Source organism: Delphinus delphis, chromosome 8, assembly GCF_949987515.2.
Source record: "Delphinus delphis chromosome 8, mDelDel1.2, whole genome shotgun sequence".
NCBI lineage: Eukaryota > Metazoa > Chordata > Mammalia > Artiodactyla > Delphinidae > Delphinus > Delphinus delphis.
In genome coordinates this window covers 101,415,887-101,433,576 of record NC_082690.1, presented here as the reverse complement: position 1 = coordinate 101,433,576, position 17,690 = coordinate 101,415,887, and the positions used below count along the sequence as shown (strand labels likewise).

The following is a 17,690-nucleotide window of genomic DNA, read 5'->3' as shown; positions in this document are numbered from 1 at the left end:
CCGCCCCCACCAGCATCTAGAGTACGCTCTCGGCCAATGGGACAGACGCCAGCCTTCAGTGTGGCCCGGCCAATCAGGAAGCCGGAAGGGGCGGGCGCTAAGATACGTGGCTCAACGCGCGCTGGGGGAGGGGAAGCTCCGGGTCAAGGAGCAAACCCGGCACAAGATGGCGGCGGTAGCGGCAGTGGCGGCGCGTAGGAGGCGGTGAGGAGCCCGGATCCCGGGGAACGCGCCCGGGACGCCCCCAGACCCCCAAATCCCGTGTCTCTCCTTCCTGTATGTTCTCCTGAGACTCCGCCACCCCCAGCCTCGTGAGGACTCTTTGTCTCTCTGGAGGCGGCCTCGGGTGCCCCCAGCCTCCTCGCCGCGTCGGGGGGCCCTTGTTTCTGGGGCTCTCCGCTCCGGCCCGGTGGCTCTAGAAGGCCGCAGCCTTGTGTTCTTCTTGGCCTTGGCCACTCTCAGCCGCCGCCCTCCCCTGGCGGCTTGCGGCGGTTAACGCTGCCGCCTCTTTCCTGCAATGCGCGGGGCCATCGGGGCAGAGGAAGAGATGCGGCCCGGCCTCCGGGAATGCAGCCTGCTGCCCTGCGGCCCCTCAGCTGCGCTGGAAGCACCGCGGCCGGCAGTCTTGCTTCCACTGCCCTTCCCGCCCTCCCCTCGAGAGCCCCGGACCCTGCCCTGCCCTTGTCTTCACGTGGACACCAGCCCTGGCTTGTTTGGTGTCCACGGTCGTTGGGCACGGCTGGGGCAGGATCCCGTAAGTTCACAGTCGACCTGGATGACGTTGCTCAAACACAACAGTGGTTTGTTCTGCATTTATATTACTGAAAAGATGGTTCGAAACAATCATCAGCGCCACAGAGTGTTTACCAGGACCTAACGGATGTATCGGGGTGGGAGAGGCACGTACTGTCGGCAGCGGTGAAAAAAGCGTGGATCGTAAATTTGACTCCAGAAGCCTGTGACCTGAAACAATAAATGAGTGCACCTTTCCTTGCGACTCATTCCTGACCTTGGCTTGTGACCACCTCTTGCCCAGGGGCGTTCAAGGCATTCCTGAGTTCTCAGGGCCTTCCAACAGGTTACATCTGAAAAATCTTTCAGAAATTCTATCCCCATTGGCGTCTCTCCAAACCCATTTTATAGATTGTGCAAGTAGGACTCCAGAGAGTATTTAATTCACTGTACTTCTGATTACTGCTGCTTTGGGCTGGTGGACACGGGGTCAGTTGCTCAGGGTGTCCGCTGCAGTCACTCCTCAGGACCTGGGCCACATGCCTTGCTTTTGAGTTTTCTGGTAGCATTTCTTCTGCTTGTTTTGCTACTGTTTGTTCCTGCTTGACCTATTAAACCACAAAGCCTGGTGTTTTCCTCATCTTTCTGTGTGGCCTGGCTTGCCTTGCACATTCTTCTGGAACTGGAGGGCTTACTGTGTTCTGTGATCTCCTTTCTAGTGATTTTCTTTACCTTTAGCTTTCAAGCAGATACTGAGGATATGCTGGATACAATGTGTTTGTAGGCCCTACTCTTTGGTTACCCTGTTAGCAGGTAGCAAAGTTTTAATGCTGAGGAGAAATGTGTGTTTTTGTTTGTTCTCCCTTATTTGGAACACTTTCTCAGAGTGTGCTCCTAATCAGCCACTGGGAGAGCATGTTTAAACTGCAGATTCCCTGGGACCCGGGAATCTTCATTTAGTAAGCACTGCACGTAACTCTTAACAGACGCTAAAGTGTGAGAATCCCTATTTAGGGTTTACTCAGAATGGATGGATATATCCTTAACAAACTAACTTGTTCAGATAAGCTTGTTAGTCCCTTGTCTGTTATTATTTTTTTTTTACATCTTTATTAGAGTATAATTGCTTTACAATGGTGTGTTAGTTTCTGCTTTATAACAAAGTGAATCAGTTATACATATGATCCCATATCTCTTCCCTCTTGGGTCTCCCAAAAATATGGAACGCTTCACGAATTTGCATGTCATCCTTGCGCAGGGGCCATGCTAATCTTCTCTGTATCATTCCATTTTAGTATATGTGCTGCCGAAGCGAGCACCCTTGTCTGTCATTTGATAGCATGTTGGGGAAGTGACAAGTTTGTGGAAACCCTGGTGATGGTCCTCAATGAGGCAGGCCCTGCTGGTGGTTAGTGCATGTGCTGTGCATAATGAAGTGCCCGGGCCCTGGAGTTAGGCAGAGCTGAGTTCACCAGTGTCACCTCATACTGGCTGTTAAATCTTGGATGAATTATTGAACCTTTTTTTTTTTTTTTTTTTGCGGTACGCGGGCCGCTCACTGCTGTGGCCTCTCCCGTTGCGGAGCACAGGCTCCGGACGCACAGGCTCAGCGGCCATGGCTCACGGGCCCAGCCGCTCCGCGGCATGTGGGATCTTCCCGGACCAGGGCACGAGCCCGCGTCCCCCGCATCGGCAGGCGGACTCTCAACCACTGCGCCACCAGGGAAGCCCCAAATTATTGAACCTTTTATGCCTCAGTGCTCCCATCTCGGAAAAATCCCAATCCTACATTCACCAAGAAAACAGTGAAAGAAAGGGAAAAGAGTTATTAGTGTGTATAAAGAATTGGTTCTGAACACTGGTTGCCTATTAGAATTGTTTAGGGGAGTTTAAAATCTGATGCCCAGGTTCCACTTCAGGCCAATTAGATTGAAATCTCAGGGTGAGACCTGGGCATAGAGACTACTAAAAACTGCAGGGAGAGTTAAAAACTAGTATAGGGCTTCCCTGGTGGCTCAGTGGTTGGGAGTCCGCCTGCCGATGCGGGGGACACGGGTTCGTGCCCCGGTCCTGGAAGATCGCACATGCCGCGGAGCGGCTGGGCCCGTGAGCCATGGCTGCTGAGCCTGCGCGTCCGGAGCCTGTGCTCCGCAACGGGAGAGGCCACAGCAGTGAGAGGCCCGCGTACCGCAAAAAAAAGAAACACAAAAAAACTAGTATAAGGCGGTTAGCCAGGCCCCCGGGTGCCTATTAGGACTCAACACAGGTTAGCTGTTGTTATTCTTTTCAAGCTTACGTGGTGACAGTGGTGACTTATGTCAAAGATACAGCAGTGGAGATCAGAGGAACAGGATGCCTAGAGTGTTAGGGATGTTAGGACCCTAGGAACCTGTGACCAGCAGGCCAGCTGAGGGTACATCTTGAACTTTTTCACTGTAGGTCCCCCCAGTGTCTTTCCAGTGAAAAGGCATGGCTTACTGTGTTTCTCTGTTCCACACATAAGGTACCACCACTTCCCCTGGGACTGGCTGTTACTGTTCCTTTCCTCTGAGAGGCTGATGTAACCTGAGTCAATACCAGGCCTCTGAAGGCCAAGGATCCTTTGTCCACTTCCTCTGCCTTTTGAAGGAAAGGTGTGCGTGAGCCAGCTCCTCAGGCCTGACACTTAAGCCCTGTCCACTCTGCCGTGTTTTCTGTTTAATGGGACTCTATCTTTCTCCCCTTTTAGGGTTGTGGTGGGAAGAGGCCTTTACCTCAGAAGGTGGGGCCCTTTCTGACCCTGTGCTGATCGTGCCCTCTTTGTCCTTTTCCCCCCTAGGTCTTGGACTGGTTTGGTACTGGCTTGTTTAGGCGTCTGCCTGGGAATTACCCTGGCTGTGGATAGAAGCAACTTTAAGACCTGCGAAGAGAGTTCCTTCTGCAAGTATGATATTTCTGGGAGACAAGAATGGAAAGTAGGGTAATGTGGGAGGTGTCTGTGGCAGATGAGGTAGCCTGGGGCACTGCAGCTGATAGAAGGACTTAGGGGCCTTGGGGAACCCTCCCCCGTTCTCAGTCATTTCACATTGGCAGGAGGCAACGAAGCATACGGCCAGGCCATTCTCCATACCGAGCCTTGCTGGACTCTCTGCAGCTTGGTCCTGATGCCCTCACGGTCCATCTGATCAACGAAGTCACTAAGGTCAGGGGAGAAAAGGAAGAGTTTGGTGGGGGTGGAGAAATGGCTAAGGGGTAATTCGGGAAGGGGAATCCTATAGCCAACATCCTGTGCCATCTAACCTTGGGACTTGTACTTTGTGAGGAATTCAGATTTCAGATCCCTTAGGCAAAGGGCTAGAAGGAGGAGACCCCCTCGGGAGAGAAATGGGTTCAGAGGGCATTTCCTGGTATAGCCCATTCCTTTCTCCAGACCCAGACCTCTGCCTCCACAGGTGTTGCTTGTGCTGGAGCTCCAGGGGCTTCGAAGGAACATGACTCGGATCAGAATTGATGAACTAGAGCCCCGGCGGCCCCGATACCGTGTGCCAGACGTGTTGGTGGCTGATCCCCCCACAGCTGGGTAAGTTTTTCCTGAGGAACATCTCCATCTCCATGGCCCTTTCCCTTCCTAATGAGCCTTTATTTGGCAGCTGACTTTCTCTTCCACATTGGGGTAATAGCTGAATAGCACCCGGCCACTCTCCTCAGCCTTCCCTCATCTGTTCTTCTGTTTCACTTGTTTTCTCAACTGATTGATTGATTGATTGGCCGAGCTGCTTGGCTTGCGGGATCTTAGTTCCCCAGCCAGGGATTGAACCTGCGCACTGTGCAGTGAAAGCACAGGGTCTTAATCACTGGACTGCCAGGGAATTCCCTCACTTGTTTTCTCTTTCACCCTTTATCTTCATTCAGTCAGCAAAGAAATACTGCTTCCTCTTCTGTGCCAGGCCTGGCCTAGGTGCTGGAGATACAAGAGGGAGTCAGCAAGGCCATGGAGCTCGCCTTCCAGGAATACAGTGTCTCTGTGGTTGGTTCCTCCCTTCCCTTCCCTTCCTGTCCTGTCCCCCCGTCTTGTCTCGTCTGTTCTTTTCTTCTCTTTCTTTTTTTCTCTTTTCTCTCTCTTTTCTTTCTCCCCTTCCTTCCTTCCTCCCTTCCTCCCTTCCTTCCCTCTTTCCCTCCTTCCCTTCCTCCCTCCTCAATTTCTCCTCAGATATTCAGGATAGGATTATTCAAATACTCGGGTCATGACACATCGTCGTCATTATTCCACGCATGGCTCTCTGTTAAGTATTTAACTTAGAAAATAACATGATAAACCCTTCACCTAACCCAAACATATACATCTCACTGTCCTGTACCCCTGACTCCTTCGGAGATGATTGTTATTCTGGTTTATTATTCCCTTGTTTTTTTGTTCTCACAGTTATATCGTGGGTACGTATATACATATACACACTTTCGTACATTTGCCTAAGCAACACATTATGTGATTTTGTTCTTGAGTTTTATAGGGAAAGTATCTTAGTGAATGTGGTCTTTTGGGATTTCCTTTTTTCACTTAACTGGATTTAACTTTGTTGCATGTAGCTCCAGAAACTCATTTTTACTGCTGTATAATGTTATGTTATATGAATATATCCCGATTTACTTCTCCATTTCTGTGTTGATGGGCATTTGGGTTGTTTCCAGTGTTGGCGTGAACATTCTTGTCCATGTCTCCTGTCTCCCTGTGCAGGAGTTTCTCTTTGGTGTATAGCTAAGAGAAGAACTGCAGAGTTGTAGAATATGGAAATCATCAACTTTCCAAGATAAAGCCAAAGTGGCTTACCAATTTACACTTCCACCAGCAATATATAAGAGGCTTATTGAACTGCATCTTCTCCAGCCCTTGGAACTATTGGACTTAATTTTTGTCAGTGGAATGCTGTAGGATGATACCATGTGGTGGTCTTGGCTTGCTTGTCTTTCCCAGTTTATTACTGATATTGAGCATGCCTTCATGTATTTATCTGTCATTCTGTTCTGTGAAATGGAAGTTCACTGCTCTGCTCATTTTCCTTTTATGTTGTTTGTCGTCACTGATTTGTGGAAATTCATTAGTCTTGATACCAGTTCTTTATTACTTACATGTATTGCAGTTATCTTTTCCCAGATTGTAGCTTATCTTTTTACTTTTCTAAAGGTGCCTTGAAAAAAGAAGATTTTTTAATTTTATTTTTTAAAAAATTTTATTTATTTATTTTTGGCTGCATTGGGTCTTTTGTTGCTGCGTGCAGGCTACTCTTCATTGCAGTGTGCGGGCTTCTCTTTGCGGAGCACAAGCTCTAGGTGCGCAGGCTCAGTAGTTGTGGCTCGAGGGCTTAGTTGCTCCGCGGCCTGTGGGATCTTCCCAGACCAAGGATCGAACCTGTGTCCCCTGCACTGGCAGGCGGATTCTTAACCACTGCGCCACCAGGGAAGTCCCAACGATTTTTTAATTTTAGAATAGTTTTAGATTTATAGGAAAGTTTCAAGAATATTACGAGAGTTCCTGTATACCCTGTACTCTTGTTTTCCCCTGTTAACATTATTGTGATATATTTGTCATACATAATGAATTGATATCATTATTGTTAACTAAAGTTCATATTTTTTTTTCTTTTTTCATTCCTTTTTTTAAAGTGTTTTTATTGTTTATTTTTTTGTGGTACGTGGGCCTCTCACTGTTGTGGCCTCTCCCGTTGCGGAGCACAGGCTCCGGACGCGCAGGCTCAGCGGCCATGGCTTATGGGCCTAGCCGCTCTGTGGCATGTGGGATCTTCCTGGACCGGAGCACGAACCCGCGTCCCCTGCATCAGCAGGTGGACTCTCAACCACTGCGCCATCAGGGAAGCCCTATTTTTTTTTTAAATTTTATTTATTTATTTATTTTGGCTGTGTTGGGTCTTCATTGCTGCGTGCGGGCTTTCTCTAGTTGCGGCGAGCAGGGGCTGCTCTTCATTGTGGTGCACGGGCTTCTCATTGCGGTGGCTCCTCTTGTTGCGGAGCACGGGCTCTAGGTGCGTGGACTTCAGTAGTTGTGGTGCTCTGGCTCAATAGTTGTGGTGCACGAGCTTAGCTGCTCCAAGGCATGTGAGATCTTCCCAGACCGGGGATCAAACCCGTGTCCCCTGCGTTGGCAGGCGGATTCTTAACCACTGCGCCACCATTTCATTTATTTTTAATTGAAGTGTAGTTGATGTACAATATTACATAAGTTATAGGTGTACAATATAGTGATTCACAATTTTTAAAGGTCGTACTCCATTAATAACTATTATAAAATATCAGCTACACTCCTTGTGTTGTACGATATATCCTTGTAGCTTAAAGTCCATATTTTTTTCAGATTTCCTTAGTTTTTTTGTTATTTGTTTATTTACTTATGGCTGCATTGGGTCTTCGTTGCTGCGTGCAGGCTTTCTCTAGTTGCGGCAAGCGGGCTTCTCATTGCAGTGGCTTCTTCTGTTGCGGAGCATGGGCTTTAGGTGCGTGGGCTTCAGTAGTTGTGGTGCACGGGCTTATTTGCCCCGCAGCATGTGGGATCTTCCCGGACCAGGGATTGAATCCAAGTCCCCTGCATTGGCAGGTGGATTCTTAACCACCACGCCACCAGGGAAGTCCCAGATTTCCTTAGTTTTTACCTAATGTCCTTCTTCTGCTTCACGATCCAATCCAGGATACTGTTTTATATTTAGTTGTCATGTCTCCTGAGGCTCCTCTAGACTGGGACAGTTCCTCAGACTTTTCTTGTTTTTGATTACCCTTAACGTATCTTTCAATAAATAGAAATTCTGAATTTTGTTGTCAGGTAGATAAGTCTCTTACCTTTTGGTGTTAGTGTTTTCTAAGTTGTGTTTAAATAATCTTTATCTACCTCAGAGTCAGAAAATATTTTTTTATATTTTCTTCTAAAGGTTTTACTCTAAAATTTTAAGTCATAATCTGTCTGGAGTTGATACTTGTATCTGGTATGAGGTAGGAGTGTGATACCATTTCTTTTCTATACAGAAAATGTGTTTTTCCGCTCTGTTATTGAATAGTCCGCCAGACCTCACTGAACTGCCATGCCATCTGTTACATTTCAACATTCTAAGATGCTTGGGTCTGTTTCCAGGCTCTTTATTTGATTCCTTTGGTCAACTTATCTGTCCCTGTACTGTTACCACACTGCCTGTATAGCTCTTAGCAGGTCCCCCGTCTTCTAAGTGTCATGACTGCTCCTGGCACTTTGCACTTCCTTATATCCCTTTTGATCTTTTTCCCAGGCTTTCTGTCTCTGGCCGGGATGCCAACAGCGTAGAGCTAACCATGGCTGAGGGGCCCTATAAAATCATCTTGACGGCACGGCCATTCCGCCTCGACCTACTGGAGGACCGCAGCCTTCTGCTCAGTGTCAATGCCCGAGGACTCTTAAATTTTGAGCACCAGAGGGCTCCCAGGGTCTCGTGAGTACAGGGATCAGGAGTGAAGGGGACCTAGTGTGAAGGAACCTAGGGGTGTCGTAGGATCTGGCACTGGGTCCCTGGGAGGAAGACAGGGTGGTAGTAGAGCCAGGTCGGGCCTGGGGGCTGGGCGAAGCTGACCATCAGGGAGGGTAGGAAGCAGACCTGGGTTGAAGTTTTCTCCATTTCCTGTACAGACCAGGAGGCAGTCACTTTTGTCCATGAGCTGTACCCTGGGCACCTCCTCCCTCAGAGGCCTGCCTGGGTCTGCCTTTCCCTCTTCCCCCTCTCACACCATCACACTTCCCAGATTTATTTTCTTCCTTTTTTTTGTTTTGTTTTGTTTTGTTTTTTGTTTTTAATTTCTTCCCCCACCCCATCTCTGGAAGTTTGTCGACTGAAACTCACTTTTATGTTTCTGTTTTTGTGTTGGTTTTGTGCCTCCTTTTCCCCTTTCCTACCCATCTCCTCCTGCCCCAGTTTCTCGGATAAAGTTAGTCTCACGCTCGGTAGCATTTGGGATAAGATCAAGAACCTTTTCTCTAGGTAAATCCATGACCGCTGGTACTGTATCTGTTCCTCTGCCCTTACCCCCCCTTCACTCTGGCCCCCAGGGAAGGTGCCCCAGACCCTTCCATACCCTGTCCTTCACTCACCTCTTTTTCCCCAGCTATATGGTCTCTGGTTCCCGTTCCCCATTCCCTTGGCTAGGAGCCCCCTGGGAGAAGGAAGATGAAATGTTGGATATCCTTGAGGAATGTAGGGAGCTTCTTGCTTTGCCAGGGGGTGGAGAGATGCTGCCTGTTGCTGGGGTTCCTGCCTCTCAGCTGGCTTGCACTGAGGCTCTGGGCAGAGCTGCTTGCCAGCTGCCCTTGAAAGCATCCTTTGGCAGAATCTCTTGTTTGAGTCCCTGTGTAGAGGCTTGACCATGGTTATGACTCACTTGCCTTTGCAAAACCCTGTGTCATGCCAAGAGGCTGAGGCCCAGTGAGGGAAGTTGGGGCCAGAGTCTCTTGGTAGAGGCAGCAGGGCTAGGACTGGCATTCCGAACCCAGGCCCTTGAACCTGTCTGCCTGTCTCTTCTGGAACGCTGGCAGAGGCTGATGGTTTGGGCCTGTGTTTGGAAGGCACCCCTTGGTGGCATTTACTTCTCATTTCCCTTTCTCATTTCTCTCCCTGTCCTTTGCACACTTATCTGCTCACTGGGGGTCCCTTTCCAAGCTTTAACATTCAGTCCCTTCCTCCAGTGCCTTCGTTCCTTTGGACCCTTGGCTCTCTATTCCCTCACCCCTCCTTCCACTAGCCCCTCGTCCCTGCCCCCTCTGGATTGGAGCAGACAGCTCTCCTACCTTCCAGGCAAGGATCAAAAGACCCAGCTGAGGGCGATGGGGCCCAGCCCGAGGAAACACCTGGGGATGGTGACAAGGCAAGTTGGTGGGGGTGGGTGGTTGGAGCACAGGGCTGGCTGGGAGGTTGGAGGGGAAAGGCCCACAAGAAATTTGAGCTTAGTCTTGCCATCGCGGATGGGATTTAGAAAATGGGCAAGGGAAGAGAGAGGACCTGGTGTGTGATTGAGTAGTGGTCTGCTTTCTCCTTCCAGCCAGATGAGACCCAGGGGAAGGCAGAGCACGATGAGCCAGGAGCCTGGGAAGAGACATTTAAAACTCACACTGACAGCAAGCCCTTTGGTGAGGGGCTGGGGGAGCCTTGGGCAAGAGGACAGAGAGTCCTTGCCAAGCAGAAGCTCATCTTTTGCTTTTCTTCCAGGCCCCACGTCTGTGAGTTTGGACTTCTCTCTGCCAGGCATGGAGCATGTGTATGGGATCCCCGAGCATGCAGACAACCTGAGGCTGAAAGTCACTGAGTGAGTCCTACAGTGACATCAGGATATGGGGGGAGAGAAGGGGGCAGAGGCCAGCGCTGTGGGAGATGTGCACACAGATTAGACACTCCAGACGAGCGTGGCTCACTTCCTGTGCCAGAGAACCTTGGGCCATCAGAAAATGCTGCTTTGAGAAAGGGCAGAGGGGCCAGTTTTTATCCCTCATCTGTGTCTGTGGGGCTGGGGCTGTGCATGCCATGGCCCGGGGCCAGTCTGTCTGTCTGCCTGCCTGCAGGGGTGGGGAGCCGTATCGCCTCTACAATTTGGACGTGTTCCAGTATGAGCTGTACAACCGCATGGCCCTATATGGGTCTGTGCCCATGCTCCTAGCACACAGCCCTCATCGGGACCTGGGCATCTTCTGGCTCAACGCCGCGGAGACCTGGGTTGACATATCCTCCAACACTGCAGGCAAGGTGAGCGCACAGGCGTGGGGAGCAATAAGGGAGGGAATCGTCAGGCCTTGAGACAGATGGGTTTGTTAGGGGCATTTGCTTTGAAGAGGCTGGTAGAGTGGCCTATTTGGATACCTGTTTGGGGACTGGATGAGAGACAGGCCCTGGGCCTTCTGGGCAGCATATGAGTTCCCCAGACACTCCCAGAAGACACAGACTCATGGGGAAGGTATTTCCTTTTCTGCATTTATTAATACATTTGTTATTGAGTATGCGTTAGGAGCTTCAGACCCTTTTCTAGGTGCTGGGGATATATTGCTCACTGAGTTAGGAAAGGAGGAAGACAGATTAAACAGGTAACAGAGGGAAGATGAGTTCAGTGGTGGTAAGTTCTAAGAAAGAAATGCAGTCGTCATGTGATGGGGATGGGCGGTGCTGCTTATGATGGGGCCCAGGGAAGCCTCACTGAGGAGGTGACGTTTAATCTCAGCCCGAAGTGACTCAAGGAGCCAGCTGTGTGAGGACTCTGAGGAAAACACTGCTGCTTTGTCTTTGGGTTGGGAAGCAAGAGGGTGGTGTCAGACCTCTCTCTGGTCCCCTCTGCAGACCCTGTTTGGGAAGATGCTGGACTACCTGCAGGGCTCTGGGGAGACCCCACAGACAGATGTTCGCTGGATATCGGAGAGTGGCATCATTGATGTCTTCCTGCTACTTGGGCCGTCTGTCTTTGATGTCTTCCGGCAGTACGCTAGTCTCACAGGTACGCAGTGTCCCTACTCTGTCAGCCTGCAGCCTCCCTTTCTGGTCCTTGGCTTCTTGAGGGATGACTGCATTTTCAGAAATCCTGTGCCTTGGCCTATTCTCTAGCCCGGTGCCCTTTCATCTCCCTCAATTTCTGGGCATCCCCATTGGCCCCAGGTTGAGCCTGACCCCATTGTGACACCCATCCCTCACTGAACCTGCAGGGACCCAGGTTTTGCCCCCGCTCTTCTCCCTCGGCTACCACCAGAGCCGCTGGAACTATCGGGATGAGGCTGACGTTCTGGAAGTCGATCAGGGCTTCGATGATCACAACCTGCCTTGCGATGTCATCTGGCTGGACATTGAGCATGCTGATGGCAAGCGGTATTTCACCTGGGACCCCAGCCGTTTCCCCCAGCCCCTCACCATGCTTGAGCATTTGGCCTCCAAGAGGCGGAAGGTAAGAGGGCCGCAGCCATGGTTGGTTTTCTCAGGCATGATAGCCCTGGAGAACTCTCACTACCCGTGTTCCGTGCCCCCAGCTGGTGGCCATCGTGGACCCCCACATCAAGGTGGACTCTGGCTACCGCGTACATGAAGAGTTGCAGAACCTGGGTCTGTACGTTAAAACCCGGGATGGCTCTGACTACGAAGGCTGGTGCTGGCCAGGTAGGTGGGCCCGGAATTAAAGGAGGCTATTGGGAGGCCAGGGAGCTAGAGTGGAGGCTATTTTACCCCTCAGGGGTTGAAAGCCATCCTTGATTTCTTCTAGGCGCAGCCGGTTACCCTGATTTCACCAATCCCAAGATGAGGGCCTGGTGGGCTAACATGTTTCGCTTTGACAATTATGAGGTATGGCAGCCCCTCCCCGACCTGCCTCTGTCTTTCCCACTCTACCTCTTGGAATCAGTCATTCTCTGCCTGCTATCCCTGCTATGGTTGGTTGCTCATAAGATATCGGGGCCTTGATGATCCTGGGGGGGGCCCTGAGAAATGCATCTTTCTGGATTCCTAGGAGCTCTCTGCTCAGACACTGTTTTGTCTTCTCCCTCCCCTCTGTCGTCTGTCCCCATTCTCTGCCTTGTGTTCTCAGGGCTCATCTCCCAACCTCTATGTCTGGAATGACATGAATGAACCGTCCGTGTTCAATGGTCCTGAGGTCACCATGCTCAAGGATGCCCAGCATTATGGGGGTTGGGAGCACCGAGACGTGCATAACATCTATGGCTTCTACGTGGTAAGGGACTGAGAGAGGAGAGACCAAGGACCGAGAACTTGCACCGATGACAGCTGGCTTTTGCTCCTCACTACCCTTCTTTCCTGTTCCCACGCAGCACATGGCGACTGCTGACGGGCTGGTGCTGCGCTCCGGGGGCATAGAACGCCCCTTTGTCCTGAGCAGGGCTTTCTTTGCTGGCTCCCAGCGCTTTGGTAAGATTTGGAGAATAAAGCTGTGGCAGAGGGACCTGGGCCTGGTTCTTGGAGAAGTCTGTCCATCCTCTGAGAGTTACGTATTTCCTTCCAGCTGTTCACTAAAAGCGAGGCAGGGAGTGGGAGGGCCAGTCCGTGTTGAAGTGCTCTTGTGAACTCCGCCGTCTTCAGCAGGACTCTGTGGGCCCCAGAGGAGATGTGGCAGGTTAGAGAGGTCAGCTGTATAAAAGGCTGAGCCCCTTCACTGTTTGCAAGTTCCCTCCCTCTTTTCTTCCTCAGGAGCCGTGTGGACAGGCGACAATGCTGCCGAATGGGACCATTTGAAGATCTCTATTCCTATGTGTCTCAGCTTGGGGCTGGTGGGACTTTCCTTCTGTGGAGGTGAGAGGGGGAGGAACTTGGAGCCTTGCTTTGGCGGGAGAGGGGCAAGGTAGAGGGCATAAAACCTAGGCCTGTGCAGAGAACTGACAGTCCACGATGGGGCCTTGGGGGGCTCCTTAGGCAGCAGCCCTCCCTCACCCTCTTTTCCAACCAGTTTCCTCCCTCCCCTCTCTAGCGGATGTGGGCGGCTTCTTCAAAAATCCAGAGCCAGAGCTGCTTGTGCGCTGGTACCAGATGGGTGCCTACCAGCCGTTCTTCCGGGCACATGCCCACTTGGACACTGGTCGGCGAGAGCCGTGGTTGTTACCGTCTCAGTACCATGACATAATCCGAGACGCCTTGGGTCAGCGATACTCCCTACTGCCCTTCTGGTATACCCTCTTCTATCAGGCCCATCGTGAAGGGATTCCTATCATGAGGTGAGGCATTCAGTTGGGTCTGTGTAGAATGGACTGAGATGGCTGGGAGACTGGGTTCCATCTCTGGGCCTCTTTCTTCATTTACGAGGGCCTTGTAAAGGAGGGAAATCTGACTGCAAGGTCAAGAGTAAGAAGAGACCAGTGGGGAGATGAAGAGCAGTGAACGTTACTGAGTGCTTATGACATGCTAGGCATTACTCATCACTATCCCTAGAGCCAGAAACAAGTCAGACAAGTGTCGTACCCTTGTGGAACTTACATTCTTGGGAGGAAGACAGAGAGACATGTAAACAAATATGGAAATAGGAAAACTGCCAAAACTGACAAGGTTTTTGAAAAAAATAGAACAGGGTAACGGAGTTAAGTTCCACAAACAGGCCACGTAGGGCTTCCCTGGTGGCGCAGTGGTTGAGAGTCCGCCTGCCGATGCAGGGGACACGGGTTCATGCCCCGGTCCGGGAAGATCCCACATGCTGCGGAGCAGCTGGGCCCGTGAGCCATGGCCGCTGAGCCTGCGCGTCCAGAGCCTGTGCTCCTCAACGGGAGAGGCCACAGCAGTGAGAAGCCTGCGTACCGCAAAAAAAAACAAAAAACAAAAAACAGGCCACGTAAAGATGAGCCCTGACTGATGAGTAAGACAGGCTTTTGTGACGCAGAGGAAGAATGTTCCAAGCAGGGGAGACTGCAAGTGCAAAAATTATGAAATGGAAATGAGTTTGTTATGTTCCAGGAGTAGGAACAAACCAGTGTGTCTCAGGGGTAAAGAACCAGAGGGAGAGGTAGATGAGGTGGAGTGGAAAATTCAACCTGAACTAGAGGGCTTTTCAGGCCAGGATAATGAAGTGGCCGCTGGGAGGTAGCTGTGCAGAGCAGTTTCCAGAGGGAGCAGGGTGGGAGGAGGCAGGGAGACACGTTAGGAAGTTAAATGTCTAGACCAAGGTTAGAGTGCATAGCTGAGTCCTTAAGCCTGCTGGGCTGTCTGGCTGCCAGCTCGCGGGTCTTTCCCCTGTGCTCTTCTTTTTGCCAGTGCCTGGGGTAGCATCTTTGACTTCTGCCAAACAGCAAGTGTCTTCCTTTCTTGTCCTGCTTCCTTCCTAGGCCCCTGTGGGTTCATTATCCTCAGGATGTGACCACCTTCAGTATAGATGATCAGTTCCTGCTTGGTGAGAAACAAGGGGGACAGTTAGTGGTGGGTTGGGATAGGGCTGAGAAGAAGCAAGCACTGTGATAGATACGTCTGTGGATGTGCAGGGAGGGAGGAGTGAATGAGGCCAGGGGTGCAAGGGGGTGGGTGCTCTAGGGCTCCCTCTTTGGGAACTGATCTCCCCAATTCAGAGTTGATTCTGCTGTGTCTTAGGGGATGCATTGCTGGTTCACCCTGTATCAGACTCTGAGGCTCATGGCGTGCAGGTCTATCTTCCTGGCCAAGGGGAGGTGAGTTAAGGAAGGGTGTGGTGGGGAAAGGTGGTGGAGGTCAGAGAGGGTAAATAGAGTGGGGGGTCCTCCGTGCAGTGAGTGACCGAGTATATCTTCTGCACCCACAGGTGTGGTATGACGTTCATAGCTACCAGAAGCATCATGGTCCCCAGACCCTGTATCTGCCTGTAACTCTAAGCAGTGTGAGTATGCCTGGCCCAGCTGCCAGCTCCATCTGCCTGTAGGTTTCCAGAAGGGGAGAGAGTGTATACTTTGGAGTCCAGTTCCTAAGGGGACGCAGATATACACAAGCAAAAGATATTGCAGGGCCCAGGGTTGAACAACAGGGCTACTTCATCCCAGCACTGCTCTTGCCCTAGATCCCCGTGTTCCAGCGTGGAGGGACAATTGTGCCCCGATGGATGCGAGTGCGGCGTTCTTCAGACTGCATGAAGGATGACCCCATCACTCTTTTCGTTGCACTCAGCCTCCAGGTGAGCGCATAAGCAGGGAGCCTCCTCAACCATCTGCCTACCTTCCTAGGATTCAGTCCCCTGGGCATGTGCCCCTCACTCCCTCTTGGGCTCAGGCTCTCGCCTACCCCACTTCCTGCTCAGGGTACGGCCCAAGGAGAGCTCTTTCTAGATGATGGGCACACGTTCAACTATCAGACTCGCCATGAGTTCCTGCTGCGTCGATTCTCATTCTCTGGCAACACCCTTGTCTCCAGGTAAGGAGGTACCCTTTCTTCCTTGGCAGCCTCTGGGATGCTTACAGCTCACTGTGCTCTTACATCATGGCCTTGCTCTGCTCTCCTCCTCTCTGCTCTGACAGTTTTTTTTCTGATGGGTATCCATTTTTGCTTCCTCCAGCTCAGCAGACCCCAAAGGCCACTTTGAGACACCAATTTGGATTGAGCGGGTGGTGATAATAGGGGCTGGAAAGCCAGCAACCGTGGTACTCCAGACAAAAGGTGAGTGATCTGGCCCCCAGGTGGGGAAAGAGAAGAAGCAGGGCAGGGTTGGGGACCCCCTGCGTATAGGAAAGTAGTTGCTATTGACTCTGGCACTCTTTCTCTTTCCTCCACCAGGATCTCCTGAAAGCCGCCTGTCCTTCCAGCATGACCCTGAGACCTCTGTGTTGATCCTGCGCAAGCCTGGCGTCAGTGTGGTATCCGACTGGAGTATTCACCTGCGATAACCCAGGGGATGTTGGGGTGGGGTGTGATGGTCTTGATAGTTACTCTTCCTTCTGCCCTGGAGTTTGACCTTCCCCAGACTTCACCTTTCTTATCTCAAGATCTACATTCTGCCAACATCTGGGCAGGATGAGAGGGCTTTCCCTGGGCTCTGAATTCATTTTGTGATCTCCTGACCTCTCCCACCCCATTGACACCACATCTCCCTTCATCCCCAAATATTCTGTTGCTCTGACTGGAGCACATTCACCTGTGAAGACCTGGGGACCACAGGGCCCTTGCTTTCCCTTCTCTTTTCTTTCTTCTGGGGGCCCTGAATCTCCTCCATACCCTCTCTGTTCATGTCTCTTGTGTGTTGATGCCATTTCTTGGAAGAAGATGAGGGCAGTGAGCTTTAGGGCTCCTTTTCTCCTTCCCCTTCCCTCCCCACCAAACTGTTCTCCCTCCTTTTTATTTCTTCCTCCTGGCTCTTCTCTATCAGGCCTCTCTGTTTTATGCCCCATTGATGCACAGGGTCCACCCCTTACCCTGATAAGGGATGAATGGATCAAAGGAGTGAGGTTGCTGGAAAACATCCTCTTCCCTGGCATCCCAGCCTTTCCTCTCCCTGCTTCTATCTAGAGCAGCTGCGGTTCTGACAGGGGCAGTTCTACCTCCCCTGTCCCTTGGGGGAAAGAAGTTTCCACTCCTTAAGAGGGGATGAGCGAGACTTCTTTTGCCTCCTAAAATTTTGTCCCCTTGAGGGGCATTCCAGATGGAGAAATCAGTTGCGGTTTCATCGAATCATGGTCACCTGTATTTATTGCTGGGGGAAGGCTGAGGGTGGGGGAGATGATCATGTGCGCTCAGGGTTGGCCCAGGGCCCTGGGTGGGGGGTGGGGGAGGACTAACTGGGGACGATGGGGAATGTTTGTGGGAATTTTTTTTACTTCCTTTTGGCCCCCAGCTGTGACAGGTTTTGATAAAAGGAGAAACAATAAAGAGAGAAACCATAAATAACTGTTGGCGTCTGGATTCCAGTTCTGGCCTGAACCACAGACCCCTAAAAGCCCGAGGACCTGACATTTTCATTTAGCTTCAGCATAAGCCTCATTGGTTGAGCAAAATGAGTGAGTGCAAGCCTCCTTCAGCTTGCTTGATGCCAATTTTTTTTTTAATTAATTTATTTTTGGCTGCATTGGGTCCTCGTTGCTGCACGCGGGCTTTCTCTAGTTGCAGCGAGTGGGGGCTACTCTTTGTTGTGGTGCGCGGGCTTCTCATTGTGGTGACTTCTCTTTGTGGCGGAGCATGGGCTCTAGGCGCATGGACTTCAGTAGTTGTGGTACGTGGGCTCTGTAGTTGTGGCTCGCAGGCTCTAGAGCGCAGGCTCAGTAGTTGCGCACGGGCTTAGTTGCTCCGTGGCATGTGGGATCTTCCCGGACCAGGGCTGGAACCCATGTCCCCTGCATTGGCAGGCGGATTCTTTTTTTTTTTTTTTGTGGTACACAGGCCTGTCGCTGTTGTGGCCTCTCCCGTTGTGGAGCACAGGCTCCAGACGCGCAGGCTCAGCGGCCATGGCTCACGGGCCCAGCCACTCCGCGGCACATGAGATCTTCCTGGACCGGGGCACGAACCTGTGTCCCCTGCATCGGCAGGCGGACTCTCAACCACTGC

The 17,690-nt window shown here is 51.3% G+C and overlaps 1 protein-coding gene and 1 non-coding gene across 3 annotated transcripts; one reads left to right on the top strand and one right to left on the bottom strand.

Annotated features, from left to right (window-relative positions):
- Window positions 1-131: 131 nt before the first annotated feature.
- Window positions 132-16,920, top strand: GANAB (glucosidase II alpha subunit). Of its 2 annotated transcripts, XM_060019046.1 has the most exons (25): window positions 132-204; window positions 3,551-3,655; window positions 3,805-3,913; window positions 4,164-4,291; window positions 7,998-8,177; window positions 8,655-8,720; window positions 9,531-9,600; window positions 9,775-9,862; window positions 9,942-10,038; window positions 10,292-10,472; window positions 11,058-11,211; window positions 11,417-11,652; window positions 11,735-11,861; window positions 11,965-12,044; window positions 12,286-12,429; window positions 12,527-12,623; window positions 12,903-13,004; window positions 13,180-13,423; window positions 14,522-14,586; window positions 14,781-14,857; window positions 14,968-15,042; window positions 15,220-15,333; window positions 15,457-15,569; window positions 15,712-15,812; window positions 15,930-16,920. In XM_060019046.1, the coding sequence occupies exons 1-25, from the start codon at window positions 167-169 to the stop codon at window positions 16,037-16,039; spliced, it is 2,901 nt and encodes a 966-aa protein (XP_059875029.1). In that variant the 5' UTR covers window positions 132-166; the 3' UTR covers window positions 16,040-16,920. The 2 variants fall into 2 exon arrangements, with proteins under 2 accessions (XP_059875029.1, XP_059875030.1); XM_060019047.1 differs by lacking the exon at window positions 8,655-8,720.
- Window positions 1,946-2,051, bottom strand: LOC132430408 (U6 spliceosomal RNA). The gene has a single exon (XR_009520499.1). It is a non-coding gene; the product is annotated as a U6 spliceosomal RNA (small nuclear RNA).
- Window positions 16,921-17,690: the final 770 nt, after the last annotated feature.